Genomic DNA, 27804 nt, shown 5'->3' on the forward strand with positions numbered 1-27804 from the left:
TATAGTCTTTTCTTTTTTGGGGAAATGGATTGGAGGCTGCTCCAACATTGAGGTTTGGACCGTGACAAAGCAAAATGGACAACCTCCACCAGAATAAATGTTTCAAGAAAATAAGTTTGAGTGTATTAACTTCAAAAGGCCATTTTCTTGCCCCTGCTCTCGCTTACGGCCATACCACCCTGAGAACGCCCGATCTCGTCCGATCTCGGAAGCTAAGCAGGGTCGGGCCTGGTTAGTACTTGGATGGGAGACCGCCTGGGAATACCAGGTGCTGTAAGCTTTTTGCACTCTTCCACTGGGTCAGCAGAGGCCGCCAGTGTTCCTGATAATTATCCAGCCAGATGTAATTCACTTCTTAAGTACTTCTAACATTGAGATTTAATGTTGCACTATTGTACATCGTTTGAGATTTAATATTTTATGAGTGTGTGTGTGTGTGTGTGTGTGTGTGTGTGTGTGTGTGTGTGTGTGTGTGTGTGTGTGTGTGTTTGTGTTTAAATAAATTGAATTTCCCACTTTGGGCCACACTATTGTCAACATTTCTGTCTTCAAAAAAAGCCAACTCAAGGCGGCAGATTCCTGAATTGAAAACAATATCTAAAGAACTCAAGTATCATACTAACAACACTAATATTCCATCTGTCTATCCCCAACTGAATTAACTCCACACCTATCTCATCAGATTATTTGTAACAGAATAAGCAGATAACGTAGCATTTCCCTGTTCATATCTGCTACTTGCAATTTAGAATTTGTCAATAAAACTATGCTATGACACAAACTACAGTTTAATAGATGGCTGTGCTCCTAAAAAGAGCAGCATTTGTGGCTCATAAACCTCACAGACACTGCTATGCACTTTAAACATTTTTATGATCCTGAATTTTTCAATCAAATATCTTCTCTTTGATAATGCCCAAAGCTGGATTCGAACTCTCCCTCTGGGGTCTTCAGGAGGTTTCAATCAGGTTGTCTGTTACAGCAATTGTCAACTGGCCCGCACCGGCCCGGGATCGATTCCCGGCCATGGCACCGATTCCCGGCCATGGCACATTGCTTTTAAGTTGATTTCATTTATCGGAGTTGAATCTTGTTTGATTTTTTTGAAGGCGTTTCACCTCTCATCCAAGAGCCGATCTACGCAGATTTGATGATATGACGCTCATAGGCTATATAGCCTTTTCTTTTTGGGGGGAATGGATTGGAGGCTGCTCCAACATTGAGGTTTGGACGGTGACAAAGCAAAATGGACAACCTCCACCAGAATAAATGTTTCAAGAAAATAAGTTTGAGTGGTTTAACTTCAAAAGGCCATTTTCTTGCCCCTACTCTCGCTTACGGCCATACCACCCTGAGAACGCCCGATCTCGTCCGATCTCGGAAGCTAAGCAGGGTCGGGCCTGGTTAGTACTTGGATGGGAGACCGCCTGGGAATACCAGGTGCCGTAAGCGTTTTGCACTCTGGGTCAGCAGAGGCCGCCAGTGTTCCTGATAATTATCCAGCCAGATGTAATTCACTTCTTAAGTACAGTGATCCCTCGCTATATCGCGGTTCATCTTTCGCTGCTTCGCGGATTTTTTTTGCGAGTCGTTCATTGCAGTTCTCAAATATAATCGAAGGTGGCATATCCGTTTCTAAAAATCTTCTTGCCCAGAAAAAGAAAGAGCGCCAACAACTGCCTATAACAATGTTCTTCTCTCGGAGAAAGACTCCTGCGCCAGTAGAAACAGACGCTACAGCGGAGCGGAGTCAGGACGCAGAGGCACAGCTGGGACTGGGAAATACGCGAGTGACAATGTTTCCAATCTTGTACAGTATTACTATATTAAAATTATTGTTTTAAACAAAGTTTGGTCTTTAAAACAGGTTTTGATGTTTGGTTTCATTCTACTGTTCAGTATTGCATTGTAAAATAATTTAAAAAAAATAAAGTTGCTACTTCGCGGATTTCACTTTTCGCGTGTTACTTTTGGAACGCAACTCCCGCGATAAACGAGGGATCACTGTACTTCTAACATTGAGATTTAATGTTGCACTATTGTACATCGTTTGAGATTTAATATTTTATGAGTGTGTGTGTGTGTGTGCTAATGCTAACATCGCTAGCACGGCGATTATTTTTGGAGAAATAATTGAGGGATGTAGATGGGACACTTAATGTGGAATTAATCCACACGAAACCTTTGGCTACGCGGTCAAAGCGTCTCAGATTGTTGCTCATAAAATGAGCATTTTGTCACGCTTCCTGGTGGGTTCACTTTCTCTTCAGTTCTCGGCAGCATTTAAAGGGATATTTCAAATTAAAATGAGCACTTTTCATAATTCTGCGGTACAATGGCTGTGGAGCAAGAACCTTATTAGGGTTCCATATTTCCCACGATTGAGAGGTTTTGTGGTCCTCAGACCTTTCCCTGTGCTGTTCCCAGGTACGACCCGAGCACGCTGACGTCTGGATTCTGTGAACTGTTCCTCCATCATCCCAGTGCTGTTGGATAGACCCCCCCCCCCCCCATTGCAAGTGGAATCTTTGTGAGACGCCTCACTTCGGTCAGCATCCCAGAGAGTGCGGCTCAACCATGTATTGTCTACAGTGGCTACTTCCTGTGCTGCTCATCCCCAAGCCGCTCAACCCGGCGCTGTGGTTCAACCACTCCATGTTCATGGGCTTCTACCTGCTGTTATTTTTGCTCAAATCTACACTATAGTTTTGGTTTTAATTTAAATAAAGGTTTTCTTCTCAGCGTGTTTCACCGTGGTGTGAGCAGATCTCAGCAGGACACGAGATGAATCCTCTGAAGTTTGATCCGTGATTATAATCATAATTATAACCATAATTATTTAATAATAATACTATTCTGCTATTCAGGGGGCTGTTTTAAACCACTAGATTGTTTACCTGGGGTTATTGGAACAAAAAACAGGTCCTCTCTATGTTCTGCTCGGCTGTTTATATCGATTTAAACACTATATAACACATTCTTGAACAATCAAACGCGCACACACACGCACACACAGCCTGCTCAGCGACTCCTGGCGAGCACTTTCACCGTGCAGCCGCTAGAGGGCGACAGCTGCCTGTAATGCCGCAGGAGCAGAGAAAGAAGAAGAACCTCTCAGTAGTACAGGTAGTACGTTTATCATCAGTCTGAATGGCGGTCACAACAACACGAATGAAGCTTTACATTTGCTGTAGCTGCAGGAAAAGGGCAGAAGGATCCTCGGGGTTAGGGCGAGTTTTAAAAAGCAATCGTCATTATGACGAGTGAATTCGTACGAGCCGCAGAGATCCCCTATAGAACGGTGATCTCCGTCTCCTGGTTTATGTAGACAGCCTCCTCCACAGCAATGTGGAGCTGTTCCATCCTTTGGAAGGCCTGAAACCCCCTTTTACCTACAGGACGTCAAAGAAGGTTTAGTGTGTTTAAGTGCAAATTAAATGAGAAATTGCTCATGTTTGTACCAAAGGAGAGGACGGTCTCTCGAGCAGCGCTGCGGAGAGCTCCATCTGTCGCCCTGCACATCTCTGTGATGTGGTCCACGCTCTCCGTCGCCTGGAACACACACACACACACACACACACACACACACACACCTGAGAGACCTGTTCAGCAGTTGGTGTTGAACGTACATTTCTGAGCGTTTTCACTACCTTGAGACACTTTAGAGCCAAACAGGAGCCTTGTTGGGTTTGAATATCATCACTTTTCAAACTCTCAGTGTAATAAATAACAGCCTGAGAGGGAAGCACGGAGGTAGACTCGGTTAAATACCGTGTGTAACGCCCTTTTCTCTGACAATGCTGCCGGCTAAAAGGATTCAACAGGACTGGACCTCAATAAACACCTTGTTCCTGAAGGTTTGGACGCCGGCGGCTCTGCAGAGACACTTGCAGGCAGCTCTACTGACTTTGTGGTTGGCGTCCACCTGCAGGGCGGCGAGGGTCTGCAGCGTGCACCCCAGGGGCAGGAGTTCTGCCACCAGCTGGCCCCTAAGCGTGTTCAGGGTCCGCCTCCTTTTGGGGCTCCTCAGAGCTGAGAGGATGCGCTCTGAAACACACGCACACATTGGGTCAGCGCCTTCTGTTGCCGGGACTACCATGAGTAAAGACCCGCACCGCCCGGTCGAGACGTCCGAACTGTTAGACGACCTTCTTTGGAGAGGCGTGTGATGTGTGCGCCCAGGTCCTGGACGCCCCAGCGCCTCAGGTACGCCGACAGCTGGAAGAGCGTGACCCTGTCGGGGCAGCAGACGGGCCGGAGGTCCGGCACCGTGCGACACGGCGCCTGGAGCTGCCCCAGCAGCCGGGAGAACACTGCGGCACAATGGACACGACGTTCCACATCAGTTAAAGCAGCAGCAGCTTTACCGGCGGCGTTCCCACGTGCGCAGAGCACCTTTTTCCGCCTGGCCCGGCTGCTTGGCCTCCACCTTGTGCGTGAAACACTTCCTCAACGTAGCGCAGAAGCTGTCAGCGTCACAGAGGAAGGGGGAGCTGCTGCTGCCGCTCACACAGGCCTCCCAGAACAGCAGGACCTCCCTGGTTCTCTGGACCTGCGGCAGGACTGAGGAAGATCACATTCAAAACCATTCCGTGTAACTGTGCGGATCAAAACGACTTGTACGAACTGTCAGTGGAAGAGATCTTGTTCTTCTCCAGCAGCAAGTGGCTGACGCGCTGCAGCGCTTCAGCCTGGAGAGAGAGTTCCTGCAGTAGCTCCTGTCTGCTGGGGCTGAAGCGGGTCGCCCTCATCCTCTGGGGAAAGATCACGGTGCAGCAGTTAGGATGGCGTCCAGGCCCGAGCTCCTCGCTCCCCTTGTCAGCACTACTGAACTCAAAACTGAAGACAAGCAACAGGGTGCAGCTCTGTGATTGGGCGGAGGTGTTGCCCCGTCCCTCTCCGTGTTCATAGCAGCGTTAAAATGACAGCAAAAAGGTTGCAAAGGCTAAATAGACACCAATACGTGTGTGCGAGGACCTTTCAGAGCGGTGAGGACTGAGCTTGCTGTACCTGTAGGAGGATGCAGCAAATGTCCAGGTGAATTTCAAGAGCCTGGTCCAGACCGTCGTCCCCAGACGTCAGCCATGCGCCGTCCAGCTCCAGGAAAGACCTGACGTCGTTTCACCAAAGAAAAAGAGGCGGTTACCCCGTGGTTTTATTGTCCGTTTGTTGTTCGGGTGCCTCAAACTCACCCGGGTTTTCTGAGGGTACCCAAACAGGAAGCGTCTTCGTCTGCGTTGATGTCATGTGACAGGAAGTCAAAGCTTCCCAGGACTTCTTCTAAACCCAGAGTCTCCTGTGGCGAGGAGGGTCTCAACAGAGAAAGGTCGTTCTGGGGGAGAGCGCAAGTGTCAGGGCACATGTGGTGGTCAGAAACACCCGGAGATCCACTCGGGGTACCTTCAGAATAGTCGCCAGGTGCAAAAGGTTGTGCCGCAGAGCTCGTAGCTCCTGCTCGGAGCAGGGCTGGCTGGGAAGCAGGTTACTGAGCTCTGATATCTGGGCCCCGATCCTGAGGGCCCGGGCCCTGTGCTGGCCAACGCTGGTCTCCGGAGGGGCAGCAGCAGGCGAGGGCGAGGCTGCAGCAGGCTGAATAGTCACAGTGGGCAAGGCAGGGAAGGAATGTGGCTCAAATTCTGAGGAGTCCTGGACCAACGAAGGGAAGGGTCTCACAAGCTAACGGGGAGGTATGAGAATGTGTAGCCACGCTAATCTAAATGTATGGTGTATGTATTTATGTCATGCAGAAAAGTAAAGATTCCACACTGGTTTGACACCCCCGACCAAGACTGGAACAGTAGTGCTGACCTTCCCACCATGTCAATTACTTCAAAAGGTTGTTGTTGTTGTTTTTTAAATGAACAAAGTTTTACATTCTGATTCTGGGTGCTAAAATCTCTGTGTAATATTTATAATGTGATCTGGTGACTAGAATAAAGAATCTGTATATTAGTGGCAGAAAAACACCGTTTTACTGCCCCCTCCTGGGAAGTTGTTAAAATGCACATTTTCACTTTTAATTTATATCGATTTCTGACCCGTGTAACATCCGCATCTTGATCTGTATTATGTGTCCCGGGTCCCGGTTCTCCTGCCTGGTTCTTTCTGAGAACATCAGGTGTGCTGGACCTGCATCACCAACATAATGGAAAACAGTGGCATTAATAACATATATCAGTTTGTTCTAATCAACAGTAACATGCACTGATCATCTCAGAGAACAGATTCAGTAAACTTAATGACAAAACCTCAGCTTAATGGTGCACACGGGCGATATTAAACTCATCCTACATGTACAGAGCACTGAATGAAGGTGTAAAGAAAACTTGCAAAACCTGGTGGCGTTCTGAGGGTTGTTGCTGGACAGAAAGGTGGCGTCTGGGATGTTGAAGGGGTAGCTGAGCGGAGACACACCTCCGGTATCGTGACGGCTCGCAGACTCCACAGCTGCTGAGATACCTTCGACCTCCTGCAGCCGACGTGCCATTGACTGAGAAAAGGGCGAGAGGCGCACGTGTTTATGTCCCGCAGACCTTCAATCCACCAGAGAGCGTCGGGGCAAAGATACAGCATCATTTTGGCGTATATACCGTATTTTCACGACTATAAGGCGCACCTGAAACACTGAGATTTTCTCAAAAATCGACGGTGCGCCTTATAATATGGAGCGCCTTGTGTGTGTACTGAGTTCCAAAATCTGCTGTGCGCCTTTGGTGGGTGCACTACGGTAAACGCTCCACCAATCGATTAGCGGCACACCTACGCGTAAGGATCCCCTAAAATGGCGCCGGTCAAGCGAGACGCGTATGAATGAGGCTTACTTTAAACTGCAGGACATCGAATATGCGGCTGAAAATGGCAATCGAGCAAACTTAGTGTTTTCACTTTATGAGGAGGCGGCATCTCTCCATAAGGACAACTGTTGCGCACCCTAACCCTAACCCTAACCAGGAGAGGGCGGCCATCTTCCCTAACCCTAACCCTAACCAGGAGAGGGCGGCCATCTTCCCTAACCCTAACCCTAACCCATCTTCCCTAACCCTAACCAGGAGAGGGCGGCCATCTTCCCTAACCCTAACCCTAACCAGGAGAGGGCGGCCATCTTCCCTAACCCTAACCCTAACCAGGAGAGGGCGGCTACTTCCCTAACCCTAACCCTAACCAGGAGAGGGCGGCCATCTTCCCTAACCCTAACCCTAATCAGGAGAGGGTGGCCATCTTCCCTAACCCTAACCCTAACCAGGAGAGGGCGGCCATCTTCCCTAACCCTAGCCCTAACCAGGAGAGGGCGGCCATCTTCCCTAACCCTAACCCTAACCAGGAGAGGGCGGCCATCTTCCCTAACCCTAACCCTAACCAGGAGAGGGCGGCCATCTTCCCTAACCCTCACCCTAACCAGGAGAGGGCGGCCATCTTCCCTAACCCTAACCAGGAGAGGGTGGCCATCTTCCCTAACCCTAACCCTAGCCCTAACCAGGAGAGGGCGGCCATCTTCCCTAACCCTAACCCTAACCAGGAGAGGGCGGCCATCTTCCCTAACCCTAACCAGGAGAGGGCGGCCATCTTCCCTAACCCTCACCCTAACCAGGAGAGGGCGGCCATCTTCCCTAACCCTAACCAGGAGAGGGTGGCCATCTTCCCTAACCCTAACCCTAGCCTTAACCAGGAGAGGGCGGCCATCTTCCCTAACCCTAACCCTAACCAGGAGAGGGCGGCCATCTTCCCTAACCCTAACCAGGAGAGGGCGGCCATCTTCCCTAACCCTAACCCTAACCAGGAGAGGGCGGCCATCTTCCCTAACCCTAACCCTAACCAGGAGAGGGTGGCCATCTTCTCTAACCCTAACCCTAACCAGGAGAGGGCGGCCATTTTCCGCACCTACTGCCGCGACAAGATAACCGCGCCCAGCCACATCACCAACATGGATGAGATCCCTCTGACTTTTGGCATCCCAACCCCCAACGTGGAGAAAAAGGGACCAGCACGGTGGCGATACGCACAACGGGGCACGAGAAGTCGTCGTTCAACTTGGTTCTTGGCTGCCACGGAAACGGACAGAGCGCTGGGTGACGGAAGGCGAACACTCCTTCACAAAGACTATGAGGCAGCGGCGGGCAGGTTATGCCACCATATGCGGGTGGATTGTAGACGCATGGGCTATGATACCGTCTTCATGTATTGGAAGAGCTTTCACAAAATGCTGAACCGGAACCGGTCGGTGAGTCCGGTTCAGATGATTAAGAAGAGGAATTCGGGATGTTGGACATTGAAATAGTGCAGCTGTTTAATTCAGATAAAGAAGATGAAAATTTTGATTGTTTTGTGGCGGAAGAATGAATATTTTGTTCAATAAATGTGTCGAAACTCACTGTTTTACTTCCGTTGTCATTTTTTACTGTATGTTTCAGCATGCGCCTAATAATACGGTGCGCCTTATATATGTTATAAATACAGAAATAGCACCCATAACTGAGACTGCGCCTTTTAATACAGTGCGCCTTATGGTCGTGAAAATACGGTAAAAAGAATCACACCACTGAGGACTAAATACATCTATTTTCCACAAAAATGTCACCCCTTCAGCCGCTCGTGGTGGAGGACACGACCATTTCATTGCTTGGTTAGGAGATTTCTGTCACCGTGTTTCAGAGCTCACCAGAAAGTACTTTTCAGTGAAAGAGGGGCTGTGTCCTGCTGTCCGGCCGTGAAGCGGATTCCTTCTGGCGGACACCGAGAGCCGACTGAGCGACAGCCGCTTCATCTTTTCGCCGCTGTCAAAGGGACTTGGGGGTGTAAACACAAACACTGATAAGCAAACATGGAAGGCAGGTTTGAAACCTAAGAAAACAAAAAGGTTTGTTCTTTCTGGGAAGCAGAAAACTGGGATTCTGTGCATGTGTGTATCCGTACTTCCAAGCGATTTCCAGCTGTAGTTTGATGGTTCCCAGCTCTGTGATGTCCACCAACATCAGCTGCGGCTTTGACACAAAGAAGTCTGCACTGGCGCACGTCACCATGCCAACCAGAAGCCAGCTCAGACCCTTCAATTCCATCACCTGAGAGAGAAACAAACAGCAACTAAAGGGTGCACTGGAGACAGGGTGCAGGCCTCATAGAGGGGCTGCTGATCCTCAGAGGCCAGCTCCGGCGCTCCAGGTGTCGGCACCACCCATATTCCCATCAATCAAACAAATTCCAACCTTGATCTCAAAGTTGCGGTGGATATGGGGAAGGAAAACCATGTGTTCCTCCTCCCAGGACTGGGTGTCGTCTGACTTGATCCTTCCTCTGATCCTCCATCGCTGGCGTCCCAGCTGCACGGTCACCTGCGAGACCGCGCATGCCAGTCAGTTACAGAACCATCAACGGGGAATCTGGGCTCGAACATCTCACCTCATATTGGTCTCCGGGACAAAGACGTGCAAAACCGATCAGGCCTGCGCGTAATAACAGTGTTATAACAATGAGGTCGCACATCTTAAAGGCTCTATGTCAACACATTGTTCATTAGACTGAAATTGGGTTCATCTTGGGATTAGAACAGGAGGACTTTTGGATGAATTAGAGAGAAGAAATGGACCACTTCTTGTCAAAGTGACAGGTTGACCTTTCCCTGAACCCGCCCACATCTGTTCCCCCCCCCCCCCCCACCTCCCTTTCTCCCTCCCGCCTCCCGCCTCCCGCCATTCTCCCTTGCCCACCTGTTTTTAATAAGGATGGGCGGGAGTTACAAAACAGTTACAAATCAGTTTTGCCATAGTCCTGGCATATCCATCTGTGGGCAACATGAGTAGTTCTACATCCGTGATTGGTGAGACGGCTGTGACCGTTATAAGAGAATTGTGTGGAAAAGTAGTTGAAAAATCCACGGTGTTTGTACAGCGTTCTCAGGCGTCACCTTCTGAGCCTTTGCAGCAAGAATGGTCTTTGGAGCCTTATAGTCAAACAGGGAGTTTTGGGTATGTGTTCCGTTACAAGACGGGGGAGTTGATTCTCTATCAGCGTGAAGAATCTTCCAGTGAGGGGCCTATGTTGTCGGCTACGATGTCTTCCAATGACTGGGGTGTGTTGAAACTGATCAAACCGGGAATGGTGTGTGTGACTGAAGAAGGCTGTGAAGAAAGAAACAACACAGAACAGAAACCTTCCACAGAACAAACATTTTGTGAAACATTTGTGAAAACTAGAGAAGAGAAAACTATTGGAGAAAGTTAGACTGTTAGAACCCTAACACTGTGGTTCAGAAGAAAAGAGAAAAGAGTTGGTGGCCTCAAGTAAGAAATTTAGGGGCCTACGTTGTCTTCCGGTGTCCGAGGTGTGTAACTGAAGAAGCTTAAATCCCCTGGAGACCTGGAGGCCCTCCTGGAGAAAAACATTCTTAACATGAGTTATATCGCCTGAACCTGTTGTTTGGTATAGTTCCCGTGTAGGGACTTATCCCCATGGGAGCTACATCACCACCAGTTGGTCCACCGGGGCAGTCGTCAATATCAGACTTTTCGGCGCCAATCAACTTTTTTTTTTTTTTTCCTTCTCGCCAAGCATTGTAAAGCGAATATATACATGATCATCTCACAGTCATTAGCTCAGTCCTCCAGAACTTCATCGGAAGCTTCACCGTCTGCGAGCGCGTGTAACAAACAAAGATGGCTGCAAAGATGACTACCGGTAAGCCTCAAATTCTTCCCAAACTTTTTCTCTGTAGTTTTCTAAATAGTTTTAGAAAACTATTAATGAATGAACTATTAATGATTAACTACTATTTACGAATAACTGTGTTTTAGAAGTTACAGTAGAGGTTCACCATATGCCAATTTATCCTGGTAAGCAAGCCGTGATCTTTTTAACCTGAAAGTTGTTCTATTTTTATTCTAGATTTTTAAGTGTAACTTTCTGTATCTTTAAAGTCAGCGCCGATGAGTTTGAAGGAATAACCCTCACGCAAACAGACATTGGTATTTTACATACAGTTTTTTTTTTGTTTTGTTTTGTTTTGTTTTTTATGAACAGCTCAGTTGTTCATAGATTGCTGAAATATAACTTTTTATGATACATTTTTCAGATCTGTTAGCCAGGGCTGAAAGATTGGTATCCGAAGACAACCAAGAAACTGAAAAAGCAGTAAAAGCATTGCTGTGTTCTGAAACCCCACCCCCCGTGCAGGGGACAAATTGCTGTGTAACTGAAATTGGTGAAATAGGGGGGTCAGAGAGCAGACCCTCGGCACTTCAACATGGGACTGACTCAAGTAAGCAGACGAACAAACTCTCCAGAAGACGTGTGAGACAGCCAGGAGGACCGAAGTCGACTGTACAAGGTAATATATTTATCTGTGATTAGAAGTATATACAAAATATGTGCCGTTTTGATGATTTGTATTTTAACGATTTTCCCCTCTGTCTAAACAGAACCATCAAAACAGAACCTTCAAACGTGCGCCTCTCTGAGCACTGTGACTCCCACGGCAGCTCCACTCTCCCGTGAACCTTCTGCCCCTGCGAGGAGACGTAGAATACGGCAAGCGTGTACCACTCTGACCCCTGTACTTACAGCGGGACCCACGGCAGCTCCACTCTCGCTTTCACCAGATCCTTTCGAACCTGCGAGGCCGATAAGGAGACGTAGGAACCAGAGACACAAGTCTAACATTGTCAGGAGATTGTTTGATGGTATATTTTATACTATATCTTCTTGACTAATAATAATAATAATATATAAAAAAAAAATAATAACTCATCTCTCATCTAATTACAGATTCAGGGTTGAGATTAAACGAGAGCGTTCCTGAACCGTCCTTCAACAGGGTGGAGGGGGATACGGGGGGCAACGATCATTCCCAACAACAGCACAAGCACCACGAGAGCGTTCGTCAACCGTCCTTCAACAGGGTGGACGGGGATACAGCCGGATACAATCATCCCCAACAACAGCACGAGCACCACGAGAGCGTTCCTGATCCGCTCTTTGACAGGGCTGAGGATACAGGCTGCTACATTCATTCCCAACACCCCCAAGACAAGGTAGTGCTGGAGATTTTCAATAATGTCATACGGTATATTGTTTCCTCCAATTGTAACCAAAGGTACTAAAACAGTGTTGAAAAAGCTGTAATTTTTTTTTTTTCCTTTTTCTGTCTTTTGTTTAAGATATGGATGAGGATTTCAATGTTGAATATTTTAATCAAGTACCGATTGTTTTACAAATAGCTGTTGATCAATTAAGTGATGAGGATTTCAATGTTGAATATTTTAATCAAGTACCGAATGCTTTACAAATAGCTGTTGATCAATTAAGTGAAATTCCAATCTCCATTCCAATAAATTTACATTTTACAGAGCAAAATGAAAACGTCCTAGAACTTGACACCTTACAACTCATAAATGATGCCCTCGAAAACCTTAATGCAGTTAATGCAGTAGAGTTTGAAAATCATTCTCCTTCATCAGCTCTCCACACGCAAAGTGATCATGTCTTACACGCGGTAACAATCAGATCAGAGACGGATTCAGCAGAGACACAATCGGCTCTTCCTAACCCCCCTCCTGAACAGGATGAGAGGCCAGGAGAAGGGGGGTCAGAGAGCAGCCCCTCAGCCCATCTTTCTCCTCAGCAAGGGGGAGGAGGGCTAGGAGAAAATCCATCCGATCTCTCTCCTGAGCGGGGTGAGAGGTTTTTTAAGGATTTTATCACATGGAGAACAAGACGCTCCTTTAACATTCCCACTCGGGGAAATGTGCCTGACATTGCAACATTCTATCGAGATGTAACAGGGGTTATCAGCGAATTGGTGGATGTTGCCAGACGACATAGTAGTCGCAATGATTTAATACAGTTGGAGGTGGTGGGTGAAAACGTACACAATCATGTTACAGTTGCTGTGGATGAACAAGGTGAAAATATTCTACCGGCTTTTAATGGAATGCTAGATCGGATTGTGCAGTCAAACGGTATCATTTCATCGGATGAGAATATAGAATTCATCCTTCACGTGGTGCAGAACCCAGGAGGAGGTGCCAAACGTAAGATGGAGAAAACTCTAGACTGTGAAATCATTGACAAAAAAAGACGTCACTTATTTATCGTAGACAACAGAGACAACCAGCTTTGCTTCGCCATCAGTCTAGCTCACGTTATCTACCCGAAACTTACTGAAAGAGAATGCCTTGATATTGCGAGGAAGTTGCAGCATCAGGCTGGTTTAAATGATGAGACCCCCGTCACTTTCAGTGACATTGGTAAATTTGAAAATATTCTGGGGCGTAAAATTGTTGTGTTTTACAGAACATGCCACAGTAAACCCCTCTCACATTATGAGACAAAATTCTCTGATCGTTCCAATCAGTTGTTTCTCTTTTTACTACAAAATCACTATTATGGGATAAAAAATCTCAAAGCCTTCCTGGGGTCGTCAGTCTGTAATTATTGTTACAAGACTTTTAAGCACCCCTATACCCACTTTTGTAAAGGTTACTGCGCAGTGTGCAACGATCCTGCCTGCCCCACAGAAGGGTTCAACACAGTGGTTTGCTCTGACTGTAACAGAACGTGTCGCTCACCCTCTTGTTTCACCAGACACAAATTGGTCGGTTCAAGCAGAAAGTCCAGCCTCTGCGACCAAATCAAAAAATGCGCACGATGCGAACTATACTACAGTGTCAATTTGTCGTTAGACGATGCAAAGCATCGCTGTGCGGTGAAAAAATGTAAAATCTGTGGTGAAAAACTGCAGAGCGACTCTAAAGTCGATCATAGTTGTTACATTCCTACCCTCCAACCAGACATCTCACATCCTGATTTGGTTTTTTATGATTTTGAAACATTTGTGGGTCAAAATGGAGAGCATGTTCCTTTTTTAGTGCATACAAAAACATCCAAAGGTGAAGAGAAGGCGTTTTATGGTCTTGACTGTGCTAAAATGTTTATTTTGCATTTCAGGAAGCCACGATACAAACAGAACATCTTTATAGCCCATAATGCCAAGGGGTTTGACAGTTATCTGGTGTTAAAAGGTATGTTGGAACTGGATGTGACGCCACAACAGATTCTGATGAACGGGAGTAAAATCCTCAGTTTTGAGGAATCCCATTATGGTCTCAAATTCATAGATTCCCTGTCATTTCTCCCCATGCGTCTCAGCGCTATGCCCAAAGCCTTAGGATTCACTGACAAGACCAAGGGGTATTTCCCACACAAATTTAGCTCAGAAATTCACCTCAATTACGTGGGGCCCTATCCCGTTCCGTCCGACTACGACGTAGATCGCATGACGGTGCGCGAACGGGAAGAATTTGACCCGTGGTACAACGAGGTCAGCCGCGGTACCTTTGACTTCAAAAAGGAGGCCTCGCTGTACTGCAAAAATGATGTTGACATTCTCACCCAGGGCAGTCTTAAATTTAGAGATCAGTTCCTAGGTGAGACGGGGGTAGACCCTTTTGGTTCTATCGCCATAGCCGGAGCCTGTATGAAGGTGTTTCGCACCAATTATCTGACTCCTAACACTCTGGCTATCCCCTGCCCGCACAACTATTTGAATCAGAGCAAAAGATTCTCTAGCGCATCGGTTCAATGGTTAGAATGGTTGATGCACAAAGAAAAAATCTTTATACAGCATGCTCTAAACATGGGTGAAAAACAGATTGGTGCATTTTTCGTAGACGGATATGCTGAGATTGACGGTGTAAAACATGTCTGGGAATTTCATGGATGTTTTTACCACGGCTGTCCCAGTTGCTTTGATCCCACAGTACAGTGCGATATGAGAGGCGTCACCTTTGGTGAACTGCACTACAAAAGTGAGAAGAGGGTGAGTGAGCTACAGACCACACATGGGGTTCGTGTTGTAGTCATGAGAGAACACACGTGGAACCAGATGAAAACAACATGCACGGAGGTTAAAGAATTTCTCCGTTGCTTTAACGCTCCTGAGCCTCTCAACCCCCGAAAAGCACTTTTCGGAGGTAGAACGAGCGCTTTAAAACTGCGACACACGGCAGCGCCCGATGAAACCATCCACTATGTTGATGTCACCTCACTGTACCCGTTTGTCAACAGTACTTGCTCTTACCCCTTTGGTCACCCCGTGATCATCTACAAAGATTTCGAGGACCCACGCAGCTACTACGGCTTCATCAGAGCCACTGTGTATCCTCCTCGAGGTCTTTTATTCCCCGTGTTACCGCACAAAAGTGAGGGAGGTAAATTACTCTTTACACTGTGTCGCACCTGTGCCGAAACTAACAATGAGGGTGGCCCCTGCGAACACGACAATGAGGGCAGAGCTCTGACGGGGGTCTGGGTCACCGTTGAATTCATCAAAGCTCTGGATGTGGGGTACAGGGTGGGTAAAATTACAGAAGTCTGGCACTTTGACAAGAGCAGCGACACTGTGTTTACCGACTACATACACACCTTTTTGAAAGGAAAGCAGGAAGCCTCGGGTTACCCCGCTGAGGCGACGGACCGAGAGAGCAGGGAAAAATACATCAGGGACTATCAGGAGCATCAGGGCCTTCTTTTAGATGCTGGCAAAATCGAGACCAATCCTGTGAAAAGACAGGTTGCTAAATTGTGTCTCAACAGTTTGTGGGGAAAGTTTGCACAGAGAGATAATTTGTTTAAAACCACCATTGTCTCAGATCCTAAAGAATTCTTTAGTTACATGTTTTCAGGTAAATACAAAGTCGAATACTTTTCTGTTCTCCACAGCAACAGAGCTCTCATCAGGTGGAAATACACCGACAGGTACGTTCAACCCCCAGGTAAACAGAGTAATGTTTTTATTGCAGCATTCACCACAGCACACGCACGACTGAAGCTGTACAGTTATCTGGAAAAACTACAAGACAGAGTGTTTTACATCGACACAGATAGTTTAATCTATCTGGTCAAAGAGGGTGAGAAACCTCTAGAGCTGGGTAACTATTTAGGTGACCTGACGGATGAACTGGATGGTGACAGCATTCAAGAGTTTGCAGCGGCGGGTCCCAAGAGTTACACGTACCAAACACGAAATAAAAAGAAAGTCGTCATGCGTGTGAAAGGTATCACTCAGACCCGGGAATTTTGTGAGCGTGTGAGCTTTGACAGTGTCAGAGAGCTGGTGGAGGGTTACCTGAGTAATAAACAAGAGGGAAACACGATCGAGATCCGTCAACACAGCATCAGACGTGATAAAAAGGGTTTCGCATTGAGAAATGTGTCATTTGATAAAAAATTTAGGGTGGTGTATGACAAAAGACGACTCTTTGCTGACGGAACAACTCTGCCTTTCGGGTATTAGAAATGCAGGAAATTGAATTTGATCCTAGGTTTATCTTTCCTTTTTCTTGTTTAATCGCGGGTCCGAGCGGGTGTGGAAAGACCTATTTTGTAAAAAATGTATTGGAAAACTGTGACCGTGTAATAAATGTTGTACCTGACAATATCGTGTGGATTTATACCTCTTTTCAACCTATGTACGCTGAACTGCAAAAGATGATTAAAAACATTAAATTTGTCAAAGGTCTGCCTGATTCTTTTGAAGATGAAACACTGTTTCCTCCTGATCAAAAGCATTTGATTATTTTGGACGATGTTATTTTTCAAGCCTCTGACCATCCTGAAGTGGTAAAGATTTTTACACAGTATCGCCACCACAGAAACATGAGTGTTATGATGTTGACTCAAAACGTGTTTCACCAGGGTAAACACAGTCGCACCATCAGTTTGAACAGCAATTATTTGGTCATGTTTAAAAACCCACGGGATAAACTACAAATGAATATATTGGCTCATCAGATTTTTCCATCACAAAAGACATTTTTCTTGGAGAGTTTTGAAGACGCCACAAAAGACCCTCACGGGTATTTAATAGTGGATCTCACCCCCGTCTGCCCAGATCCGTACAGACTGAGGACGGGTGTGCTTCCTCACCAGCAAGCGGCCGTTTACATCCCCAGAGCGTCGACGTAGATCATCATGTCAGCGCGTATAAAAGAAACGCACCCCTGCTGAAGGCCCTGTACCGTGCCACACCCAAGAAACGTAGAGACATTCTTATTCACAGCTCCCCGGATTTTATCCAGACACTGTGTGAGATTTCTTTAAATCTTCTAAAAGGAAACCTCCCCCTGACTCCTTCTCAATTTAAAAAACTGAAGAGACAGAAAAAAATTATCAAACTGTTGGCTGATAAAAGAACCAGTTTAAAGAGGAAGCAACAGGTTCTAAAGAAGCAGACGGGCGGATTTCTTTTACCTCTCCTCTCAGCGGTGGTACCTTTGATCGGGAACCTCGTCGGAGGATTGATACGAAAATGACTTTGAAAAAGGCCCAAAAAATGTTTCTCGTCACCCCTCATCAACTCAACCGCCTGACGCGGCCCTCCCAGTCCATCAGAGATGTCGCGGAGGACGATTTGGATGCTAGGATGAGAGCCATCTTAAACGAGCAGGGGCTGAGCTCTCATGAAAAAATTAAAAAATATAACGCGTTACTGCAAAGATATCTGACCTTTGTGAAGCAGGATCAGACAGAGAATCTGACAGAGAATCTGACAAAGACGGAGGCAGAGGCAGATTCTGGGACGGACGTACGGACGTCCGATAGCATCATCGACGACGTGTTGCAGAGCCTCCCACCGCGAGATCGCAAGAACGCCGAATACGTCTTAAAGAAATTATCCGACCGTCACGATGTTTGGAATACAAAAGGGGAATTTGTGTACCGGGGCAACGTTGTAAAAGGGTCTCACATGATCGATCTATTCAAACGACTCTTGTTTCCTTTTAAAAAGAAAAAATCAGAGGGTTCTGAACCTCCCGGATGGACACATTTTTTAAATACTCTCTCAGAATTAAACATCCCTTTGTCTTCTATAAGTAACCCAAAAGCGCGTAATCAATACCGACTCCTCAAGATGGATGCGATCGGATCTCAAGACTCTGAAACACCTGCGGATCTACCGTCAAAAACTAGAAGACGAACAAATGACCCCCCGCGTTGGATTAACATTTCATCGTGAATAAATGTAATACACAAAGTTTTGTCTTTTACCAATAAAGCGTTTATTAAACATTTTTTCGAGCGTACAGTCATTCATTCAAAAACTTTAAAAATCTTTAAAACATTGCAAAAAACAACACCCCTGCTTGGAGGGACCATTGATTTTATTTCTAATACAGCGCTGATATTTCCTCACATAGTCGTACACCATGAAGTCATTCTTTATTACATCATCATTGTACAAAGACAGTACTTGATCAAAAGATAGCCCGCACGCGCGGTGACAGAGGTAATAGATGCAATGTTGTCCGCAGACCGTCGACATGTGGTGCTGCAACTGAACGTCGTGGTACTCAATGTTTTTAGAACGTTTTTCCAGAAACTGTAAGATGCTCGGGGGGTAGTGATCAAAGTCCGGCGGAAATCCATAAGAATCAAAAAAGGTGGCTATGCCACCATTTTCCAGCGTCAAAGCTAACCAGTGCTCCCCCGGCATGTGAGCCGGATGTGTGTTGACGATAAAGTAGGCCGGGGTTCTAAAAGAGGGATTCAGCATGGGCAGTTGATCGGACGCCCACACCCCGCAAAACACATCTCCCAGCAGGCTATGCAGAAGGTTCTCTAGTTGAACGTTGTCCATCTTTTAATAATAGTCCACCAGCACCTGCCTCTTGGCGTTGATCTCCAGAATAGAATCGTAACAGGCGTAGACGATAAGGGTCGCGGTGTGCTGCAGGGGTGTTCTAAATCTCAACTCCAGCCTGAGGTTTCCGTTTGAGACGGTAGACAGTGCGTCGTTGTCATCGCTCGGATTGAGATTAAACACAAACAGAGAGTAGCCGTCATTAAAGTCATCACGGCTGATACTCAGGGGTAAATCTTTGAGATGTCTCCCGGTAGCCAGGAACATGTTGTAGAATTCTCTGACGGACACCCCGTTGTTAAAATCGGGTTGGAAAGCTTTAGCCGGAACTTGCCGGCCGTCCTGACAGAGAGCCAGGTATTCGATGTCATAGTGTCTGAAATTAAAAGGCGACAGGTCTCGTCTTCCTGTGAAAGCCTCGTGGTGTACCATACCCAGAACCACGTACTTTGGTATGCTACCCAGAAACAGATTCTCCTGGTTGCAAACCCTAGAGTTTGCCGGAATAGAGTAAGTTTTCACATTAACGCGTGAAAGGGGGTAGAGAGCGTTGCCCTTCATTAAGGCGGCGGCGTGACCTAACCTGACTGCAGGGGACACGGCTACTTTTTTAACAAATAGGGAAGCCCCCAGTACTTTTAGGCTAAAAGCAGAGTCACGCGTCCCCATGAGGCAGAAAGCATCGTTGGTTCGCGTCAGTTTAATTCTCAAATCGACAGAGTTGAGCAATAGTCTCTCGCAGAAAAAGATGTCCCCGTGGAGAGGACCGAGCAGGTGTACTTCTCTGGAACGGGCTGTGGACGCGGCTCTCCTCGTTAACCCTTTATTTGGACCGTTCACGAGCACGATAGAGTCCACTGACCCGGCGGTATCTTTGTAAAAAAGACCCCCGGTAAACTGACTGGAGAGTGTGTCCGGTGAAAAGTTGAGCAGGGTCTCAATCATGCAGCGATAGGGGTGGGTAGCGCTCGACTGAGAGATGAGTCGATCCCCCAGGGTCACGTCGCATTGACTGAAAATTGTATTTAGAGGATAATTGATAAGACCCACCGCTGCGTCATTAGCTAGGTTCGATCCGTTAGCGTTGGTGATTTTTACACGGAGATGCAACAGAGTGTCGTTCAGATCCAGATACCGGTCCCCGTCTCCGGGGATGAAAAACTCAATGGGTCCCCCGTCGGTGATGGCTGACAGGGGAGAAATTTCCGTGTAGGTTTTTTCATCGATAGACAGCTGCGTCATAGGTGCTGAAAATAAATCCAATTCGGCCAGAGTACACTCTGGAGATTTCTGATGTACTAGAGCCATTTTCTTTTTTCTCAAAGAAAAGATATTCTTAAAAAATATCAGAGCTCCGGACGGACTTCTTCTTCACACGACGGCCTTTTGCAACTGATTTCTTCCTTTTACCGAACGGCTGTTTATTAAAGCTCGAGGGGATGCGTTCTCCGGGGGGTCGTCTTCTCTTCCTACGCGACAACACCATAATGCCCCCGGATCCTTCTTGCTTCATCTCTTGATCATCTTCTTGATCACCGGCGAACCGTTCCATCACGTGTTTGACGGCGTTGGAGGCGATGTTACTCGCAGCGGCTTTAAGATGAGGTTTAGCTATTTCGAAACCTTTCTTGGCCAAAGGGCTGACGAAACGAAATAATTTAGAAAACAAAGATCCTATCCCCCGACCGTACATGACCGGTGCACCGTAAAACCCCGGCAAATTCCCCCCTACTTGACTCTCATAATATTGTACAAATCGGTGAGGATCTTCTCTCAAACCTACCCGAGCCATTTTCTTTTTCTCTATTTTTCTCTTAGCCTTGAACACTTTGTGTGTGGATAGCTGATCGACCTCCTGAAAATGAATGATGAGGACGCGGGCGATTGGAATATATATAACCCTGGGGTTCAAGTTCTAGGTCTAAAGTGGAGAGTCGCGATAGTCTTGCCGTATGAAAATTTTACCGGTTTGTTTTGATCCGTTTTTATCTCCACCTGAATGTTTTCAATGTGGTTTTTGGACACCGGTAAATAGTAAGCAGGATTGAAATACTGTGTGACGATTTCACCGAACGTTCCTTTTACATCAATCGTTCTCAAAAGTGGCGCATAAACGTCGCCGACCATCTGCGGTGCAACTACGTCGCTGTAACAATACATGTGATAAAACCCAGCTCGTAAATCGCAGGGATAGTACGCATACCTTTGGTCAAACGTAAACCATTCCCCTGATTTCATACCCATCAAATATGCCAGGGGTCCTTCGAAGAGTACGTGGGTTTTACCTCCCGATTGGAAATCAAATCTTTTCAGAAGACTGTCATAGACGAGGTAAATATCAGACTTTATTCTTCTAAATTGTCCGTCCATCTCGAATCTAAAGGCTGAGAAGCCGTTGAAATATGATTGTTTCATCTCTTGACGATGCACCTTGCTCTCCGTGGCCGGTTCTTGAGGGTTTTCCCTCCAGTAAAAGTAGGCATCCTCCTGAGAAAGGTGATAAAAGGTGTGCGGGTATGAAATCTGCGTTAAAGCTACTTCCCAGCTTCCCTCTAAATCGATATGTTGAGGCAAATCCACGCGGTAACTGGAACTCGTGTAATAAAAAAACCCTCGTCCTTCGGACCGTACATGATGAAATGATATCCGTTGCGATCGCGAGTTGATTTTTATACGTTCTTTAAATCTGCGGCTTTGATCCAGCTGTTGAATTTCTCCGGCCAGTTTTTCCAACTTACAAAGACTTGCTTTTCACCCCTGACGACGCGATGCTTCAGAATCTTTTCTACGTGGAAAAGTCTGTCTTCCCCCATCGTTACCTTTTGTAGCTCTGGCTCATAAAATGACCCTTGGATGGGTTCTCCATCGTAATCTTTTAACTTGTACACTGGAGGGTCGCGAGGGATGCGTTCAGATACCGTAAACACCTCGTTCGTAAAACTCTGTTCATATTTTTTATCAAACACTCCTCTCAGTTTTGAAATTCTAACTAGGTCCCCCTTCTTGAAATTCATCTTGGTTTCAACCTTCCGTCGGTTTTCAGATTTACCGTACAAGTTTTGAAACACTTTAAAAGTGTTCTCCGAGGTTACCTCAGCGGGTTTCATCTTGATACTGCTGTGATAACTGTGATTATAGCTTTTCACCAAGTCTTGTAAGACGTCGGTGTATCGCAGAGTGTTGTTTGCTGTAAAATATCTCCACATTCTACCTTTTAATGTACGATTAAATCTTTCAATCACAGAGGCCTTAAGGTGGCTGGCGGTGGAAAAATGAACGATATTGTGTTTTCTCATCAAAGCTTCAAAACTCTTGTTAAAAAATTCTTTCCCCGCATCAGTTTGTATTTTTTCAGGCGTCTGACTTGACTCAAAAATGGATTCAAACGCCTTTACCACCTCAGCCGCTGATTTTCTCTTCAGAGCCCTGACGTAAGCTTTTTTGGAAAATATGTCTATGACCGTTAATAAATAATTATATCCGTCATTATGCTCCGACAGGGCTTGCATATCGCACAGGTCCGCTTGAAATTGGTTTAAAGGGCGGGGGGCGAAAACCCTGTTTCTTGGAAAATGTATCCTGGCCGGTTTGTGTAGAGTGTAAGCGTCCTGTCCCTGTAGAAATGTTTTAACATTTTCTCGAGGAACCGTCTTTCCCATTTCTTCTTGCACCCCCTTATGGAGCCGCTCTACACCACCGAGGCTACCGGGATGCGCGGGATCATAGTACACTTTTTCCATGAAGCGTGTCTCAGACATGTTGAAAACAGAATGAGAAGGGATGCTCGTTTGAGAGGTATTTATTTTTTTATTAGGTGTTAAGAAATCTTTAGCATACACATTTTGTGAGTAAATACATTTGTAATGTGAAAGTACAGATAGTCAAAAACTAGTCTAAGACCAATGCGTTATCATCAATAGAGTTTGAGTTAAGACTTTATGATCTAGACTGAGGCAGATATCATCGTGAAATTTTCCAAGTTCTTCCAAGATGCTTACAGAACGGTTGTTTTGCACAAGTCTGCTGGTCACATCAATGAGCAAAGCATAAAAGGCTATCATATGACATGGTTTTACAACATCGTTGGACAGTTCTTTAAAAATTACTTTAAAACAATCCGACAATCCAGATTTGCTCATAAGCATCGTGTCATTTACCATCTCTTCCCAAAGTGCGGGTCCTGCACACGTTCTGGTTTTTTCCAGCAAGATGTTTTTGTTTGAAGCCGTTTTGTTCTCAATAGCCTGGTACAAGATGTTTATTATCTGACCCTTGATCAATTGGATCTTGACACCTTCTACATCGTTTACAACTTTTCCCCAGAAGCTCCCCATTTTATATCTGAAAATGGTGTTTTCAGATATAAGTGTTTTCAGTCCAGTACTGAGTCACCGTGTCCAGATGTTCCTGTTTAATCTCGCTGTCGTTGTCGGCGATACTCTCGTACATTTGTTGGATGGGAGTGTAGATTAATTCGCTGGATTTCAGCTTGAGCAAAAGGCTCTCTGCGGCGATCTTGACTTTCACGTAGTCAGCGTTGACACCGCACGCTTTCAGGAAATTTTGAATAGCAGGAATGAACTTGGGTGTGTAGAGTCTTTTCATCAACATGTAAAAGTTGTTGCGGTAGAAACCCGGTTCGATCACATCCAAACACTGGTGTTGGCGCTGGCTGGGGTGGTCGATCCGACATCCGTTGCAAACCTCACCCTTGTACAGGTCCAGGACGACGCTAAGTAGATGAAGAACGCCTTTTTTTACCAGACCAAAGAATTCAGATGCCCAGCCGTCAAGCTGGTCAGCACCGTTACATACAGCCCCGGGGAGATCCGATGCGTCGTCGGGCAAAGGCGGATCAGGGGTTGTTGAGCGTGAAAGACTCTCCACACCGCTCACAGAGATTGGAGAACCTGGACATGAAGAAGCCGGAGACGGCGCAGGATCTCTGCCTTGGAGAAGAGACTCGGACAGCTCTGGAAGTGATGCCGAGTCTCTGACGGGTGGTGTCAGTGAGGGTGAGTGAGGACTGGACACCCCAGGATCCGATGCCGAGCGTCCGAGGGGTGGGGTTGGTGGAGGGCTTAGCCAAGGAGTGAGAGACTCGTTAGAATCCGTGGGATCCGAGCGTTGGATGAGTGAGTCAAAGTCCAGCCTGCGAGGCCGAAGCCGACGTTGACGGCATTCCGCTTGTGTCTCATCCTCATCCCACAGATAGGAATTGCTCGGATTGTCAGATCCGCTCTTGACGCTTCTGTTGGTAGACATGCTCTCCTTAGTGTTTCACTCCGGTAGTGGGTAACGTATGGTTCAGACGAACGTCTTTTATACATTTGAGATATGGGTGTGGGGTTACACGAGGGAGGACTCTTTTTTTCGTCACCACAGTGTTGTTCCAAAGACGACAATGGTGAAAAAATTTTGTGATTTTATCATCCATTTCATGCATCTTTTCGATCCATGCTGCAAGAGGTAGAGTCAACACGTTGCTGAAAACCCCACAGTCTGAGTTAAAAAGATCCAAGACAAAATACTGTCTCGGTTTCCCTGACATCTCTTCCATCTGCATCTTGTAGCTAGCACGATAGAACCATCTTCCCGTACCCGAGGTTTTCGTCAACCAAATGCTCACAAATGTTTGTTCTGTGGAAGGTTTCTGTTCTGTGTTGTTTCTTTCTTCACAGCCTTCTTCAGTCACACACACCATTCCCGGTTTGATCAGTTTCAACACACCCCAGTCATTGGAAGACATCGTAGCCGACAACATAGGCCCCTCACTGGAAGATTCTTCCCGCTGATAGAGAATCAACTCCCCCGTCTTGTAACGGAACACATACCCAAAACTCCCTGTTTGATTATAAGGCTCCAAAGACCATTCTTGCTGCAAAGGCTCAGAAGGTGACGCCTGAGAACGCTGTACAAACACCGTGGATTTTTCAACTACTTTTCCACACAATTCTCTTATAACGGTCACAGCCGTCTCACCAATCACGGATGTAGAACTACTCATGTTGCCCACAGATGGATATGCCAGGACTATGGCAAAACTGATTTGTAACTGTTTTGTAACTCCCGCCCTTCCTTATTAAAAACAGGTGGGCAAGGGAGAATGGCGGGAGGCGGGAGGGAGAAAGGGAGGTGGGGGGGGGGGGGGGAACAGATGTGGGCGGGTTCAGGGAAAGGTCAACCTGTCACTTTGACAAGAAGTGGTCCATTTCTTCTCTAATTAGCATCCTAAAGGGTGACATCAACCTTTCATTTTGATATGGAGCTCTCCAAGCAGGATCTCCAACTCTCTTTCCATTTCTGATATGTCCTGCAACGCATGGAAAAGGTCTCAGGTTGGTGTTTGATGATTCCCACCACGTGAGACTGGCAACATTTCACCAAAGTGTGAGTCCACACCTGGAGGCTGTGTCTGTGGCTGCGGTTCAGCTCCAGCAGGCTTTCTCTGCAGGCTCTGGTGGGCGGAGACCTGGCGAAGGCCTTCTTCATGTTGACCACCCCCTGGCACAGCCGCCACTGAAGACAATACAGCTCGTAAAGCTCTTCCACCTGTGGAGCCCAGAGAGGACGGTGGTCACCTCTGCCTCGCCTCATAATCCAGGGGGGGGCATTATGACCCAGACTCTTGTTCACGGGTCAAGGCCAGACTTGAGGAAGCTGCTCTTTTCCACACTGTTAAGATGAAAATGTCTCCAAAGAAGGGCAGGAAAGGGTAAATAAAGAGCTACCTTACTGAGCTGAAATTCCACTCTTCGAATGGCTCGTTCCAGCGCTCGTATCTCCTGGGACAGCAAAGGCACCACGGCTTTGTTGACTGAGCAATTTAAGACGCTACATGACCGATGAGCGGTGAAGAATGACCTTTTCCAGATCATAAATGAAGGCCTTGAGACGGGCAGAAAAGGAACAGGAGTCCATCATAAAGAGGGTTAGACCAGCCTCGCCGCCACCCCCCACCCCCACTCACCAGCCTGGAGTCCCGCTTGGTGTCCCTCTGCTGTGACACTAAGAAGTCCATCTCTCCCTGCTGACTCTCCAGGATCTCCCTGCAGGCGGCCATGGCCGGTATTATTGGGGTTATTGGGTGAAGACAAAGGAGCCAGATTCTGTTGTGGGAGAAGCCCAGGATTACCTCAGACCTCTGAGCAGCACCTGGAAAACCGCGTCAACGTCATGGAGCTGCAGAGGCCAGACGGCTCGGTCCTCCCTGCTGGACCACGGGTGCATCCTGGCAGATCTGTGTCCCGTCCTGGTTTTGGAGCGAAAAGAGCTCTGAACAGACGCCGGCCTGAAAGCAGACGCACTCGAGTGAAACCCTTCGTCTCTGGAGGCTTCTTCCCTCCATCAGGGAGGGATCCTTCACAGATTCCAGTCATTTGAACCCAGAGTAAATCCTGCTGGTTGCAGGATCCCCCCCCCCCCTTCGTTGGAGCAGTTGCATTATGGGAAACAGACAATCAGAGTAGAATCCCATTGGTTTTTCCGTACCGGAGCAGTGGAAAAACCTTCACACGACTTTCCTCGAATGAAGCTTTTAGCACCACTGGGTTTGAAATGGTTTTGTTAATTGTTGTTAACGTGTCTCACCATTGCCGCCCAGTTGGAGAGCTAAAAGCCGTGAAGGAGAGGCTCCCATTGGCCGGACGTCCATCAGCGGCAGAGTCAAACTGCAGCTTTAAAGACATCTTGGAAAACAGAAACTCACCTGAATCAAGACTGACACCACCTCCCGATTCTTCCCACCACACCAGCGTTTTGGGCTTATATTGATTACGGTGATTGACTTCAATGAACTTGAAAACCTGGAAAACGGAGCCCGGATCAATCCCCGTCTTTAAAACGCAGCACATTTGAATTTGAAGCTTTTGGAACCGAGAAGAAAACAAACGAAGATGCGAGGGGAAGAGATTGCGGGGTGAATAAGCAGATTCCGCCCCAGCTTATCTGGCATTGCTCTTTTCTTTGGCAGCTCCACTGTTTCGAGAACTCGGGCTGAGCGGAGTCAGGAGAACCCGACACTCGTCCAGCTCTTCCAGCTCTCCATGACGGCGGGTTTATCCTCGCCCACTCGCGGCCCCGCTCCGGCTGCAGCACCGCTCAGCCTTTTAACCTTTTGCTTCCACTTCATTGAGCTTAGAATCGTTATTTTAAAGCTGAAAAATGACATATTGGAGCTGTGAACCTGGAGTCCCCCAGATGTCTGTTAAAGTAAACTGAAATAGAGTTTTGAGAACTGAATCTTAAAAAAACTGTCGAACTTCCAAACGAATAATTTTCAAATTCAAAAGCAACTGCTCAGCGTCAGTTTGGTGGTTCAAATGAAACCATTCCAGTCCCGTCCAGTTAGTTTCTTTTTTTCTTAGGGATACAAATTCAAATAGAAGCGGTTCCGGTTCAGTTCCCAGAGGTCCGGCCCTGCGCCTGGCAGGGGCAAACAACCTCTGGAATCAAACCAACAACTTTGCTTCTAGATTTGTTTTGCTTTGAGCTTGAGTTTTTCTGCGAGAGGAGTTAGATGTTAGATGTTAGGATGTGCTTGGACTGCAATTGTTTTGAGGTGAGGAGTAAAACAGGTGGAAAGTGTTAATTCTGTGCAACAGCAAACTAGTTCCCCGACATCCTCGGATCAATAAATGGGTTCCCTGCTTGTATGGTGGGAAATAAATGTCCATATCAATCCTCCTGTCTAAACTGTACCTACATCGAACTGGCTCAGAACAACAGCAAAGTTGCTTCATCTTTTAGACAACATTCAATGTTCACGTTTGAGTCCGAACAAAACCCAAACCCGAACATTCAGCAGAACCTCAAAACAATCAGCTGTTAGGAGAGTTTTTAACTTACCCTGAGTGGGAGAAGAAGCATTTATTCTGCCCGATGGAAGGATCCTGAGTGTCATATCAAAAGCTGTACTGCGTGTGTGTGTGTGTGTGTGTGTGGGTGGGTGCGTTTGTCAGCTGTCTGCTCCGTCCTGATAGCATTTCGTGCCAGGCAGCTGATAACATTACCGTCCTGCAGCTGCAGCTTGAGAGGGTTTCTACACAGTGTGGAACACCAGAACATCTTCCTTCCGTCTGACGTCTCGCCGTCTGATTGTGAGGGAGATCCATTCATGCTAGATATCAGGTCTTCTGCGTGACCCCCGACCACTGTCCAATATTGTTCTCTCTGCT

General features: G+C 46.8%; 2 protein-coding genes and 2 non-coding genes across 22 annotated transcripts in view; 3 read left to right on the forward strand and 1 right to left on the reverse strand.

Moving 5' to 3' along the window:
- The window catches only part of LOC105418562 (WW domain-binding protein 11-like), a 1118483-nt gene that overhangs the window by 1010673 nt on the left and 80006 nt on the right, over nt 1–27804 (forward strand). The window lies entirely within an intron of this gene.
- Nucleotides 162–280, forward strand: LOC115247059 (5S ribosomal RNA). Its single transcript, XR_003886154.1, has one exon. It is a non-coding gene; the product is annotated as a 5S ribosomal RNA (ribosomal RNA).
- Nucleotides 1334–1452, forward strand: LOC115247067 (5S ribosomal RNA). The gene has a single exon (XR_003886161.1). It is a non-coding gene; the product is annotated as a 5S ribosomal RNA (ribosomal RNA).
- Nucleotides 3117–27557, reverse strand: LOC101063475 (RIPOR family member 3-like). 13 transcript variants are annotated; one of them, XM_029826761.1, is made up of 24 exons: nt 27476–27557; nt 26219–26317; nt 25764–25919; nt 25599–25677; nt 25493–25516; nt 25360–25413; nt 25031–25147; nt 24878–24941; nt 9394–9437; nt 9201–9326; nt 8911–9056; nt 8657–8783; nt 6336–6490; nt 6039–6129; nt 5401–5676; nt 5193–5332; nt 5011–5110; nt 4628–4754; nt 4396–4563; nt 4149–4313; nt 3833–4047; nt 3651–3734; nt 3462–3552; nt 3117–3392 (listed from the first exon to the last, which is right to left on the reverse strand). In XM_029826761.1, the coding sequence occupies exons 2-24, from the start codon at nt 26314–26316 to the stop codon at nt 3292–3294; spliced, it is 2748 nt and encodes a 915-aa protein (XP_029682621.1). In that variant the 5' UTR covers nt 26317; nt 27476–27557; the 3' UTR covers nt 3117–3291. The 13 variants fall into 13 exon arrangements, 9 of the variants coding, with proteins under 9 accessions (XP_029682621.1, XP_029682622.1, XP_029682620.1 ...); XM_029826762.1 differs by having other exon boundaries at nt 5401–5589; nt 25031–25180; XM_029826760.1 differs by having other exon boundaries at nt 5401–5646; nt 25031–25180.

The sequence above is a fragment of the Takifugu rubripes genome, chromosome 19 (genome assembly GCF_901000725.2).
Source record: "Takifugu rubripes chromosome 19, fTakRub1.2, whole genome shotgun sequence".
Taxonomy (NCBI): Eukaryota; Metazoa; Chordata; class Actinopteri; order Tetraodontiformes; family Tetraodontidae; genus Takifugu; species Takifugu rubripes.

Coding starts and splice junctions, on each gene's coding strand:
- LOC101063475 (XM_029826758.1), bottom strand. CDS start 26,316: ATGTCTTTAAAGCTGCAGTTTGACTCTGCCGCTGATGGACGTCCGGCC. Junction 25,678..25,763: donor GTGCTGCTCAGAGGTCTGAG/GTAATCCTGGGC, acceptor GGCCGCCTGCAG/GGAGATCCTGGAGAGTCAGC. Junction 3,393..3,461: donor AGAGACCGTCCTCTCCTTTG/GTACAAACATGA, acceptor GACGTCCTGTAG/GTAAAAGGGGGTTTCAGGCC.